The 13,714-nt window shown below is 31.2% G+C and overlaps 1 protein-coding gene across 9 annotated transcripts in view; it reads left to right on the top strand.

Moving 5' to 3' along the window:
- Positions 1-2,622: 2,622 nt before the first annotated feature.
- Positions 2,623-13,714, top strand: part of kmr (pleckstrin homology domain-containing family A member kramer) — a 42,032-nt gene continuing 30,940 nt past the window's right edge. For all 9 annotated transcript variants that reach the window (XR_015812362.1, XR_015812353.1, XR_015812352.1 and 6 more), the window contains exons 1-2: positions 2,623-2,743; positions 9,025-9,143. Coding sequence is in view for 6 of the 9 variants with exons in the window: in XM_088204620.1 (XP_088060746.1) it covers positions 9,094-9,143 (50 nt within the window). In the remaining 3 variants the exon portion in view is untranslated. The remainder of the gene's footprint in view (positions 2,744-9,024; positions 9,144-13,714) is intronic.

The following is a 13,714-nucleotide window of genomic DNA, read 5'->3' as shown; positions in this document are numbered from 1 at the left end:
ATTGCTAAAGGAATGGAGAGGGGGTGTTTTGCGATAATTTTTTTATTACTAACGCATTATTAATTAGTGAAATTTAAGCATACAATTCGATAGTTCTCAGCATCTAAAAGGTAGATTTGTGTAGATAGAGCTACCATAACAGCGGTCTATGAAAATATCTTGTCTAACTGAAAAAAGTACGGTAAGATAAAAGTTCACTTTTAATAACTTATTTTAATCAACATCTTTTCTTAGATAAAATCTCACAATGTGTCAGGCCGTGTAGCGAGAAATTTCATATTTTTATATTTTTTTGTCAAATTATGTACATATATAGAAACTATCACTAGAAATGCTCAATAAGAACATCAGTAAATAGAAAAATTAAAGTTTTTGCGCCGCGCAAACACTTCCCTAAATATTTACATGCATGTATATATTTAGGAAAAAAGCTATGAGTAAAATATCCCAAATGTTTACTCTGCGTCGTAGTCATCTCTCGACAATTCGTCGATAGTTATAAAATGGCAATTTAAAGTAAAATACTCGAAAATTTCAAGGAGCTTTTATTTCTTTGCCTTGTGATTGTTTTATGAAAGTAATGTGCCGACGCCAGTAAGGATATAGTGAATTGTTGGTTTGTTATATAAAAACAATATAGAAAAAAAATATATTTAATATTGTAGTCCATATACATATGTAATGCCTATTGAATATGTCATTTCACATTTTTAGGAAAATTATTTTTAAAATATTATTATTCCGGCCATAATCTTCGATTTTTTAATGAAAACCAGCTCAGCTCTTATATTCTCCAAAGTACTAGGCATACGTTTATTATATTAGGTAATTAACAATTTGATCGATTCAAACGTCAAAATTTTCGGCGCCATTTTGTTAACCTAAAAACCGCAATCAACCGTAAGATGGCGTCGGCGTCCACCGCACGACGCCAACGCCACCTATTACGCATACAAATCAATTTAATTAGGCCACGTCGAGATTCGATTTGGAGATTAATCAAACCGCATTGTTTGTGTGAAAGCGAGTTTTGCGTTTCTGTTTTGAAAAATATCCTTTTAACGCACGAGCGTCGTGTGTGGGATAGATTCGCCCTTCTATGGGGGTAGCGATGGATTGGGGTTGGGGTGGCGCTGTTGCGCGCACTCTCTACTCGACCGCGACCTAGGCCAACGATTGATGGCACCGTTTTGAATTGGTGCTCCACTCTGCCATCTTAGTTGGAACCTTGGTGAAAATAAAAAAAATAGATCGGATAGCTTCAGCTATATGTGCTCAACATATTTAAATATTCTCTAATTGTTTTAAGAATGTACGACTAATTTACTGCGTCCTAACCTGACGGTCAAAAAAAGAACAACAGCTATGTTAATGGGGTGTATACAAGGACGTCATTTGAGGAGGGGGGGGGGAGGTGGTGGCATTTGCATCACCACAAATATAAAACAACTCGATTTCTATATAATATTTTATAAATTTTCCAAATGATTTTAAATGTATTGTCAGCGCTTTTTAATTTCATAAAAAGTATCGACGAATTTCTAAAAATTCCACGATGCTTTGATCGTTTATTTTGAGGAAATACTTACAAAATCATTCTAGTTAATGCTTATTAATTCCTTATTATGATATATAATATTATACTTAGATATGATACATTGTACAAATTTGATTCAAAACATAAACAATAATTAGGTTCAATTCTGTAAATAACAAATTAGGTACTTGTTAGTTATAACGGCGCCACGCTCAAAAAACACCAGTTGTCACTCTCCACTGCGTTTCCTGTACTGCTTAATCAAAATATAGCATAAACACATTAACTACCTTCTCGAATATACAATACAATAAGTAAGAAAAATACATTTGATAGAACCCGTTCCCGAATCAATCGTGGACATACAGACATATAGAGACACGACTTATTTTTACATATATGTATATATATACATATAAATAGTGAAATAATTCTATCATGATGAATTCTTCCTCATCTTTTTATGAAGCAATGGGCTCCAATTAGCTTATTGCTATACAGGATTTCACCTAACTATAACTTAAGGATAAGAACACAACAAAACGTCTGTCCTCATTAAAGTTTTTTTTTAAGAATATATATGTATGATACCTAGGGCCCTAGAGAGTCGCGATCGCGTTCTTTCTTCTTGGCCGTCGCGGCCACTTGTAAACGCTCCTGCACTCCTGCACGAGCCATCAAGCTTCTCAACGAGCTTGCTAAGCACAAGGAATGTTTCTGGAGATCTGGGAAAATATATGGGATGGTGCTCATCTATTTTAGTTGTGCGTCATAGTTATTTATTTTTAAATGTTTAATGTTATAATTATTGTTTATATAGTGTCAATCATGATGTAACGGGGAAACCTGTCAAGACATGATGGTCAGAATTCATTAAAATTGTAATCTTCCTTGGTAACTTAAATATTGAAGCAAGGTAAACATGTTCAGCGACTTTCTTTAAGTTGGGTATGTAACTGAATTGGTACCAGATTTCTTTGCACACGTTGCACCGTGCCGACTTATTAGAACAAAAATGAAATCACCAAATAACAAACACAGTGCCGAGCCCCTTTCTGCCCACAGTCTGACCGCAATCTCTCGGTGTTGTCAGTAGTAGCGTAGGAACTGGGGGGGCACCACCGCGGCGCTGGCGCCCTCCTCGCCAATCAATACGGAAGTCCGAGTCCCCCCGGCGCCCCCGGGAGCCTGCGCCCCTTTCTAACGGTTCGACACACCAATCCCGAATCGATCGTTAACAAGACCCAAAAAATCAACCGTTTAACGATCCGCTCTGTAAACAAACCGACACGCATTAGCGTCTATTTACTGCATCTCGCACGTGTCTTCAGCATCTGCGCTGAAGACGCGTAGATTGTATCGATATATTCGCGTATGCGTTGTGTACGGTTGTGCTATCTCTAAGGGCGCGTGCGTCGCAGGGTTTATAGTGCTGTAGATTGGGATCGCTTTTCACTTTTTTATTTGTGGTGAATTTCCACGGCACGCGATACGGCCATACGGAATCGATTTGTTGGCATCGGGTCAGCGTGATCAATCATCCGCTGAGAGACATTTTTTTATGTTTTTTTTCGGGTCCGAGCTATACAAAAAATCAGTAACTATCGGATCGATGCGAAATGAGGCGTATAGTGAACGAATTTAGTGAAATTTGTGCATGAATGTGATTACATTTTACGGAAAAATCAATAGCAAGTGTGATTTTTTTATTTATTTTAATATTTTTATAATTAATATTTTTAATACTATTATTTAAGCATCAAGAAATGTATTAAATGTATTCCGAAACAGCGTATATACATACGTATTATGGACTTTTCTTAGAGATCCTATTAATCTATGTATGTATGTATATGTTGTTTTTCCAAAATATTGTTATTACATCCATAATAATGTTTTTTTTATTAAATGCTTTTTTCTCACGATCTAAAAGCTTACAAAGTATAAGTTGAATTTAAATTTATGTAATAGTTAAATATATAATAAATAAATATATCAATGGAGAGAACACAAAGTTAGTATTAATTAATTAAAGTTATATTACATAATTCATTAAAAAAATATTTTTCGAATGTTATTGGTGGATTTCATAAAAATAAACAGTATTTTTTGACTAACTTAACTCATGGGTCTAATCATCTCCATATCCATATCAATCCACTGCAGTATAGAAGTATACATTATAATATATGCATTTGAAGATATGTTCTCGAATCGATATTTTTATTTTAGTTTACTTATTTTTAACAGTCCGTGCACAAAAACATCATCCAACGCATTTTAAATTTCTGCCTTGTGATTGGTCGGTCGCTATGAGGGGCCGTACCGGTATCTGTAAGTACACAGGGCAATATTGCTATGTTGTTTTCTAGATTATTATCCTAAGCTCTTTGCACAATTGTTATAGTTGGAATAATTTATTAAAATAAATACTGCTTCATTTATTTAATTCAGCCCTGTTCTCAACAAATTCTGCGTGTATTTGTTTTTTTTCGAATTGAAAATTCGTTTTTAAGAAAATAAAAACCGGATATATATTATATATATTTACTTAATTTAATAAGTACAAATAACATACTATTTTTAAATTTATTTTGTTATTTATTTGTAGTTGAATAAATATTAAATACCCTAAAAAAATTACAATTAAAATTTTGTAAGAATTAAAAAAAACGATTTTAGGGTTTTTAGGGAATAAAAATAAGGTTTTAAACACAAATAAGATAATAATGAGTGTTGGGCATCGTGTTTCGTACATTTTTAACTATTATTGTTTAATTTAAAAACAAAAATTATAAAATCAATATAAATAATTACTAAAACTACTTAGTGTAAAAATGTAATTATTACCCCAATAAATTCAGCCCAATATAAAATTACGTTTACATAAATAAATGATAATATAAAAATTATTAATAATTATAGTTGAATAAATTTAATTAATTATAATAGAAGTTACTTTATTTTTTGTGAAATATATTTGTTATTAGTGCAAAATGTTTTTAATAAAGTTAATATGATCTAAATTATAGTGCAATCAATTATCACCCTTTTGATCATGTAATTTGAATAATGTGTTTATTTTCCTTTATTTACAGACACATGAAGTATGTAAACACTCGATAATGTTGCCAGTCAATTAAATAAGTCATCCTAATGATGTCAAAAATTTTATACTGTTCATCTTTCAAAATTAAATTTAAAATACTGATCATTAATTCTATATTCTGACCAATTATTATTTATATTGATCGTTTTTTATACTGAACAGTGTATTATAATAATAACCGTTTAATATAAATAGTGACTATCTATATTAAAATACTGACCCAATAAACATGAGCCCAATTTTTAGGTCTGAACTTATTAGGGCAGTGGTATTAATAAATTGCGAGTTATTGAACGGTCAGTAATTATTAAATGGTATGTTAGGCAAAGTTCTTAAGAAATATTATTACAGAAGGACTTATGACTAAAAAAAATAATGCAGTTAAATTTCATATGAACGAAAGATACTGAAAAATATGTCATATAATTATCTCGGCTAGTTTTTACGCTTAATCCGCCATATTGTTTTAAAATAGCTGCTTTTCGAAAAATAAAAATAATATTAACTCTTGTTTCAAAAATTCAAGAATTCTTTTGTTTTAATTAATTAGTTGTTAATTTTGTCTTCAAATGACTTCTCAGTAAGTTCTTAGCTATTTTAATCCATCATATCTTTTGAAAATAGTCGCTATTCAAAAATATAAAAAAAATCGTTACCCTGTTGCAAAAATTAGTTGTTAAATTTTGATATTTTAACAGTTATTTAAAATGTGTGTCGCGTTGATAGACTTTTCTTTTTTTTAATCATATGACATGATTCTTATACGTATCTTATCTGATTCTTCTTGAATCGTGACTTGTTTGATAGATATTCTAATTTCTTAAAATGCTTAAAGTTCACTAAAAATATAATTTAGTTAAATATATAGTTGTGAGTTATACACATTAATAAAAAGCAAGGTTTTAATACTATTATCGTGTGATTTTATTTTATTATGCTACTTTCATATTTATACTATATATGTATACATGCATCCTTCATAGATTTAATAGATACGATACTATTAAATTAATTAATACGTTATTACTATAAATATTTGTTTCTACATACATAAAAAATACTGCAAAACCGACATTCTATATATTTTTATTCAATAAGCAGCCCTAGAAGTACAACTACTAATCTTGTTGTATTAAATCTTAATCTGACTATCTGTTCAAGGTTACAAAACACTATATAAACCGATCCAGAAGTGTTAAATTCGATTCATTTATTCTCGTCTTGATCTACAATCTGCCACTCGACGTTTATCAGATGTAAACATTTTATATAATCAGACCTGGTTTTTTTTTCGTTTTCCAATCGTTTTCTTGCACAGATGTCCATATAATCTATTTTGATTTCTCTTTGAGTATTTTTATGTCGATTTAATTCCACTCGACCAGTTTTTGCGGTTTATCGCTTCGACACTTTGTTTTGAAGACTTTTTAATGGTATTGTTTGGAGCACAATAGCATCGGTGTGATCTTACAGGTATCGCACACACGTACACTTGTGTAGGATTGGCCTAAAAACGTTGAAAATGTCGATGACGAGGAACACGCCCTCAGTGGAATGCGACTGTCATTGTGATTCTCCATTGTGTCCGTTGTGCCATTGTGAACTCTCTACACTTTCATAATCACCATATTTAGGCCGCATGCAAAAATGATCGCATCCATAAACAACAATCCGATGCAATTCAAGAGTATTAGGCAGTTTTTATACAACGAATCAGTGCTACTCAACTATAACATAACAGGCCACGCAGCGGTAAAATTTTGGATAACTGCATGAGCAGTGATTCAAGGTATTTAACATTTGGGATCCTTGGAGCGAGATACGCTACTTTAATGTATTTGATAGCCGCGTTTTTAAATTAACCCTATTTTCAATCGTGGGATGATGTCCACATCATCGGCATACATCTATGGGAGTTGCATACAATATGTATGGGAAGAAAAAGCGTATTTTTTACGTACTTCAAATTGAACTCTATGGGTCCTGAATATTTTTTTTGAAATAATGGTTAAGATAAATTATATATTTTTATAATTCCAACCGATCATCACTGATAAAGTTTTCCTAGATTATCCAAAGCTCGTGGATGAATATCGTGTTGAATAATTTAATAAAATTAAGATAGGTTATGCAGAGTGTCATCTATAATTTTCAAACTATAATAAATATATTACATGACTCACTACTTACTTGCGGGTGTAATAATAGTTAATAATTAATAAAATATATGTCACTGACTTACAAATATATCATCCCAATAGACCAGTAGTACACGTCGGTGACTAATACCTGAAAGACCTGGGTGTGAATCGCATACAAATAATAATAATTTATAATTAAATAAATCAATACTGATTTTAGTCAATTTATTGCAGGTGTTGATTGTGTTGACCCCGTTGTAACGCATTGGGCTAACAATATAACAGCTAAAAATATCAAAAATTCAATGACAATATGTTCTCTTGTAATATAAACTATTACTCTGTCATACTTTTCTTTTAAATTTGTGTCTCATTTCTCATTAAATTTGTGTCTCATTTGTCTCACCGGTTTTATTAATATATGTAGAAGCAAATGGTATTTTAGTGGTAAATACAATTTCATATAACTTTGCTCAAAAAAGAGCCAAGTAAAGTCGCACTTCAATTTTTTACTATTGATGTTTCACAGCTTTTTTTCGAAGGATTTCGAATAAAATTAAACTGGGAATTTGAGTAGATATTACCAGCGCTTTCTAAACAATAATTTTAATAACACTATTTGAGTAACACTGCAATAGATCATCAAGGACTAGTGATTTTCTTGTCGCACAAGGAAGTCGTGCTCATGATTATGTTGTTGTCAATAGACATAATGTCCATACGTGCCTGTGACTGGAATACCAAGGACCCCAAAACGAACCGTGATTTCTAACCATCGAAGTGGATCATATCGGACCTTGACTTTCTCAGAGAAATGCGGCCACCGCAATCTTATTTTTTTTGCTCCTAACCGACGGATGACTGTTTTGATGAAGATTTCTCTCGAAGTCGCATTTTCCGCAATTACCCATTAGGGACAGCTTTGTTCGGTTTTAGACATTTCGATCTGCCGTCGAGCTAATTGTATCGTCAGTGCCTCGTTAAGTCCAAGAAAGAGACCAGCCTTTTGTTCGCTCATCGAATAATGCCTCTTTTTTAGGTCTTGACAACTCATCTCATTTTAAAGACGAAATTACGGAACAAATCGTCCGCTCACTTGTCAACTCTTTAGGGACTTTTGACCTCACGTAAAATCCAGAAATTTTAGAAAACGCTCTCGTTAATAATAACCCACAAAATATCACATAAGTCTTTTAGGAGTATAAATTTAACAGCTCCAGAGGAATGTATTTAAGAATTTTCAGTCGAATTTGTATAGTTTTATCTTTAAAAAAAAATTATATTTTTACAGTTACATGCATATATTAATTTTATATTAAATTCAAGTAATTTAAAATATATTAAATTCTGACTTAATTAAAAAACTCATTATTCAACCTTCACATACTCTCTACCTCTACACTTAAGGTTCCTTTTAATTTAATGTTCATATGCTTCAAAGTGTGCTTTTAAACTCGCAGAATATCGAGTTAAGTTTCATTATTGAGCTCTTGAAAGCAGCGCTACCCAAATAGTGCAGTACATATGTATATCCACAAATATAGAGTACTGTCTATATTAATTAGTGAGTTGCTTAGTTGAGAGTTAAAAATACTGGCTTCATAAAATAATTGCTGTAACTATATTGAATTTTTAAATATATTTATTTAAATATATGTGCAGAAAAAAATAATACATAACAACTGCGAGTAACTGGATGAAAAAAAAAACAATACTTATTGTTACATTGTCCAATACTGCTGCTCTTGCATGATTCAGTTCTACCAGAATTACTAAATTTTAATATTCTCTACCAGAAACTAAAAAGTGCTTTTCCAAGTACACTCGTCGCCTCAACTCGAGTGAATCATATCTCAGCACTCCTTGTAGGAATTTTGTGTGAAATTAAAATGGATAATATTTAATATAATATCAGTGTCTATGTTTTGACTTTCTCTCTATTTGTTCTTCAATTTAATTTGAGTCCGTATTTGATTATTGTAAATAGAATGAATCTATCAAAAACGAGAAAGTCTGAGTAGCACTGGTGTAAAGCGTTACCGATATTACGTATGTATTTATATATTTTTGATTGAAAAGTTTATCTCTATGGTATATTTTCGTTTCACTTTGATGTTTATACGCCTCATTTCCGCCTTATCCGAAAGTTACGTTATAATTTATGATCTGTGTGTCGGAATGGAGTAAAAATATTGATAAATTGAAGGGGTTAAACGGATTCTTCGTTACGTTGACAGATATATACATAGGAGCTAAGAAGACGCCCCACATTCGAGATGCTGTAGAGAGGTGTTCCAAGTCCAAAAATGGACCGCAGCTGCATCGTGTTCAACTGCCTGTGGCAGTTATGGGATTGGTGAGTATTAGAAATTAGATACGTTGCGCAATTAGACTAAATTTGCGGTCATAGTCAATCTGTAATGGAGCTTTTCGGCGGTTGGAGTATTTTTTTTAAGTAGGGTCAGTGGTGTAGTAGGGTCGGAAGTAGATTTGATAACAAAATATTGAAAAGACTCACTCTTTATTATCGTTTAACGCTTATCTCAAAAACAGGTGTGCGTCGCAAATTTTTATTAAGTTATAAGTTATTTGTATTTGTTGTTTCAAGATGCAAAGATTTTATTTCCATCAGTTTAATAGTTCTACCTCAATTAATTTATTTCCAGTTATCTAATTTATATGAAAATCCGCACAAAATAGACGCCGATACAAATCCGATATTTATGTAGATCAAATTGCTTCCAAACGTTATTAGCTATACTGTTTTCAATAAATTCAATAAAATTACGTATTTAAAATGTTCCATAAATTTTGCTGAATTAATTAAATCGCAGCTGATCTTAATTCTGGTGATTTAATTTACATGCAATACCGCCTAAATAAACAATGAAACGAATTCAATCTATATGTATATCCAATTTGTTTCAAAAATTATATACAACAGGTAGTAAGTTATTGAACATAAATTTGAATAAAATTTATATTTAAGTAATTTTTTTTTCTCACAAACTTTATTTAATTGAAAAGTAAATGTGTTTTTTTTTCACATCGTGAAATAAAAACATGGAGAATTGAAATGGTCGATTTGCACAGATTCAATATGACTTCGTAGAATTAGCCATTAGCGAAAGTTCACTTTCAGTAAAACCAACAATAGGATTGGTTCATTCTTTATCATTATGGATCTTGGAACACGTGCATCATATTTTCTCAAATTTTGTAACTGTATAAGTACATTATGAATGTCCGTATTTATTTGTTTTAAGAATAGAGACGTCAGGTGCATTTGCTTACCATAATTTTTGCAATATACATGTGTGTCATTTGTTAAAACATAAGACACTCATAATTTTATGTAAACAATATACACTGAAAATATAATAATTTTCTCTGAAAAATTAAAACCATAAAATAATCTGCAAGAATCTAACATTTAATTAAAACATATTTAATTTTACTGAAAATTTTTTATTTTTTTGCTCCACCCTAAAAAGCTGAAATGACGTCCCTGAATGCAAGAGAATGAAACACTTTTGCTCAAAAAAAAATACTTTTACGTCTTACGCCTATGACCGAAATTCACAGAATTCGTTCGTTGAACGAAACAAAATGTTGCAAAGGCCCACCCTTTATTATCGTTTAACGCTCATCTCAAAAACAGGTGTGCGTCGCATGTTCGTGTTACGTTTTGGTATTTATTTTTTCAATACGCAATGATTTTAATTTAATAAGTTCAATATTTCGATCGCCGTTAATTTATATGTAAATCCGCACAAAACATTTTTTTTAAATATGGACATTGGCACTTTTTCATATAAGCTCTTCAATTTTGAACAGCATACTGCCCAACCTAATTATAACAACGCAGCAAACAAAATAATCTGGTAATCCTCTCAAGGTTCACATAGATTAAAATCTTATTAATCACCCAAAAGGGGGTAGCGTTCCTGCACTTCTTTTTTTAAAACTACACCACTGCATAGGGTCCTAAACCAGTGGTGCTTCTGCACGTTTCGCGGAGCATAGAAGAGGTGTCATTAGCTCTCGCTAAGCGGAAGACGAGAGCCTCTGGAGCTCAGAGCGTTGCTCTCTGCGCTGATGGCTTTTTTGCTGGCGTTTTCGAAGTTCTCTAACCGGTTCTCGAGATTCTCGACGATGGTGTAGTAGTAGGTAGCACGTGGCTTGTCCGTTATCAATCGGAATTCGGGCGCCAAAATACTCGACGCGCTTCGCTTAACGATCATTTTTTTTGCAAAGCTACAACTATGGTGCGACGAAATGTTGACTAATTAACGCTAGATAAAATCAACAAAAATAATACACTATTTCCTGAATAAAATAACTGTTTTTAGTAGCAAAGTTTTTAGCAAAGCGCTTTTTATTATAACAAGCCTTCCCCATAAAGAATTCGATACGGTGCATCTAAAAAATAGAGAGGAACGACACAATATGATCAACCTGTTTCTTGTGATAGTTTCGGTAAACTGGCAGGTAGAAGTTGTATCTATGTTTGTGTAGATAATGTTGTATTGTGTGTATATTTCACACTTTTACTTATACAATGAAAGAACTCTATAACAAAATTTTTGCCACAAGTGAGTAACTACATTTATATGTATAATTACACACTTATTAGGTGGCATTTCTTTTTAATTTTCTGCTAATTATATTGTTATTCAATATATTTTATTTAACTAAAAAGTAAAAAATTATTTTTAATTGCTCTTTTATGACTGATAAAATATATAAAAATGCTGAAAACCAGAATTCCTTTCAGGAGTAACTGTAAAACTATTATGAAATCGATTTTAAACAAAAAAAACCTATACGCTTGCATGAAATATTGATACATACGAACACAAAAACCAAAATTTTCTAATAAAAAATAATGATAAAACCTTTTACAGCAATAAATTATAAAAACATCTAAATTTATTTTAAGTACTGAGAATATTTTGAATGTATATTTTTTTTTCTATTTCTACATTATAATCTGAAAGCTAAAAATGATAAATATATACTAGAACACAAAAAGCAGTTTAAAATTAATTAAATACGCACAATATACCATAGTATTAATCAGTCAACATTATTAAATTAAATTGTTTTTTAATCATTTTGTAAAAAACATGTGTCACAATAAATAAAAAAAAACATAATTTTAGACATGACGAAAAATGGTGAATAATCTTAATAGTTAATGTTCTTGTATAACCCCTGCTCCCTTTTCCCCACCAGCTGATACCTTTTAGAAAAAAACATGGAATAGCTAAAATCTTATATGAATCAAGTTTTTAAAAACAGTATATTAAAAAAGGTAAAGCAATAAATTAGCTACATATCAAAAGTAGCCCTAAATATGATAAAAATGAATTTAGCAAAAAAATAATAAATCAATCACTACAATAACAAAAATAAATTTGAAATTTTAGCAATTTTTATACAGAATTTACTGTAATATATAATTATAATCAATATTCTAAAACCTAGTATTTGTTATATGAAATATGTATTATAATTAAGTTCACAATTATAATTTAAACTATATTTTAAAAATACAATGTCAAAAGAAAATTGTTGAAAATTTTCATCTTTGTGTCAAAAATGCATGCTTTTTCTATACCGTTACAAAGAATCTACCCTAGCTATGAATTTTATGTATGTAATTTTATAGTATAATATTTGAAATGCGATATGATATCAGTTAAGATAACATTATTAAAAAAATGAAAATATATTTTTTAATTGTATATCTTTTTGTTGTTAAATTTAATTTTTATGCATGTTTTTAAATGGCATCCCTGATTAACCGGTCGACAATGAGGTTGACATAAGTTTTTTTAATTGTTTACAAACCGGCGGCGGCGGCGGTCGTAAGCTATCAAAAGACGACCCGATCCGAGACAATGGCAACCCCACGACGACGGAAGAGCTAAGAAACTTTTTAAACGCCTCCGTTCGTAAAGTTCCGAAAGCGTTCTCAGGAAAAGCGACCGCAAACGCACCAGGGTAGCCAACGCAGGTATTCTACGCCCGTCTCGCTCGCACACCAGGGGCGCCCGCGCCCGGTGAACGATTTTTTTAATAAAAAGTTAAAATAAATATTTTTTTTATAAAATAAATCTATAATATTTTAAAATAGTGCCTTCACATTAAAATACCTTTTCTCGATAAGTACCAATCGAAATTAGCACCACGAATCGACTCAATTAATTACAAACGTTAATTTCGGAGTTCTGGACTTGATAAAATATCGAAATGCGCTTTTGGCAATAGATAGGTTGCTAATGACCTTAACCTATTAGAAATAGTTTAAGCGCGTTGATTGTAGTGAATGAAGTAATATTTCTAAACCCAACTCTAGGTGGGTCAATCGTGAAATGTGTGATCGTGCATTTGTATGCTATGCTAGAGAATAGTATTTAGCATGTTTTCAAAATACACAGTTATCAATGCATTTTATGAATTTATTGACAAAAAGCCACAGCTATAATGATTTTGCCAAGACTCAGTATATGGATTAACCGTGTAATTGTGTAATTTTTGTTACATTTTTATCAAACTTGATGCTGTCGTGAGGCATCTAAATTTCATCTCACGTTACAATATACTCGAATTTCACGTTATTCATTCAGCTTTATTTATAAAATTATGTAATATTGTACATAGATATAAATAATCTAGAATTCACACCTCAATGAGTTAATTCGGGTAAGGAACAAGTCTATTTTTTAACCATTGCCTCAGTAGTTGGACAAAAATATAAAATTTCTTAATAGAATTATTTGTTTTAAAATAGTTTTTATAAATAGGTATGTAGTATAAAAAGTAGTTAAATGTAAGTTGATATCAGCGGCACTTGACACCTATATCTAATCTACATTTTTATCTGTTAATCCGCTAATATAGGATAAAAGACAACCAAAT

This window comes from Plectrocnemia conspersa, unplaced genomic scaffold, assembly GCF_051122295.1.
Source record: "Plectrocnemia conspersa isolate PC_06_02 unplaced genomic scaffold, ASM5112229v1 ptg000002l, whole genome shotgun sequence".
In the NCBI taxonomy this organism is placed as follows: domain Eukaryota; kingdom Metazoa; phylum Arthropoda; class Insecta; order Trichoptera; family Polycentropodidae; genus Plectrocnemia; species Plectrocnemia conspersa.
Note: the sequence above shows the minus strand (reverse complement) of the source record. Positions and strands in the feature narration are given on the sequence as shown.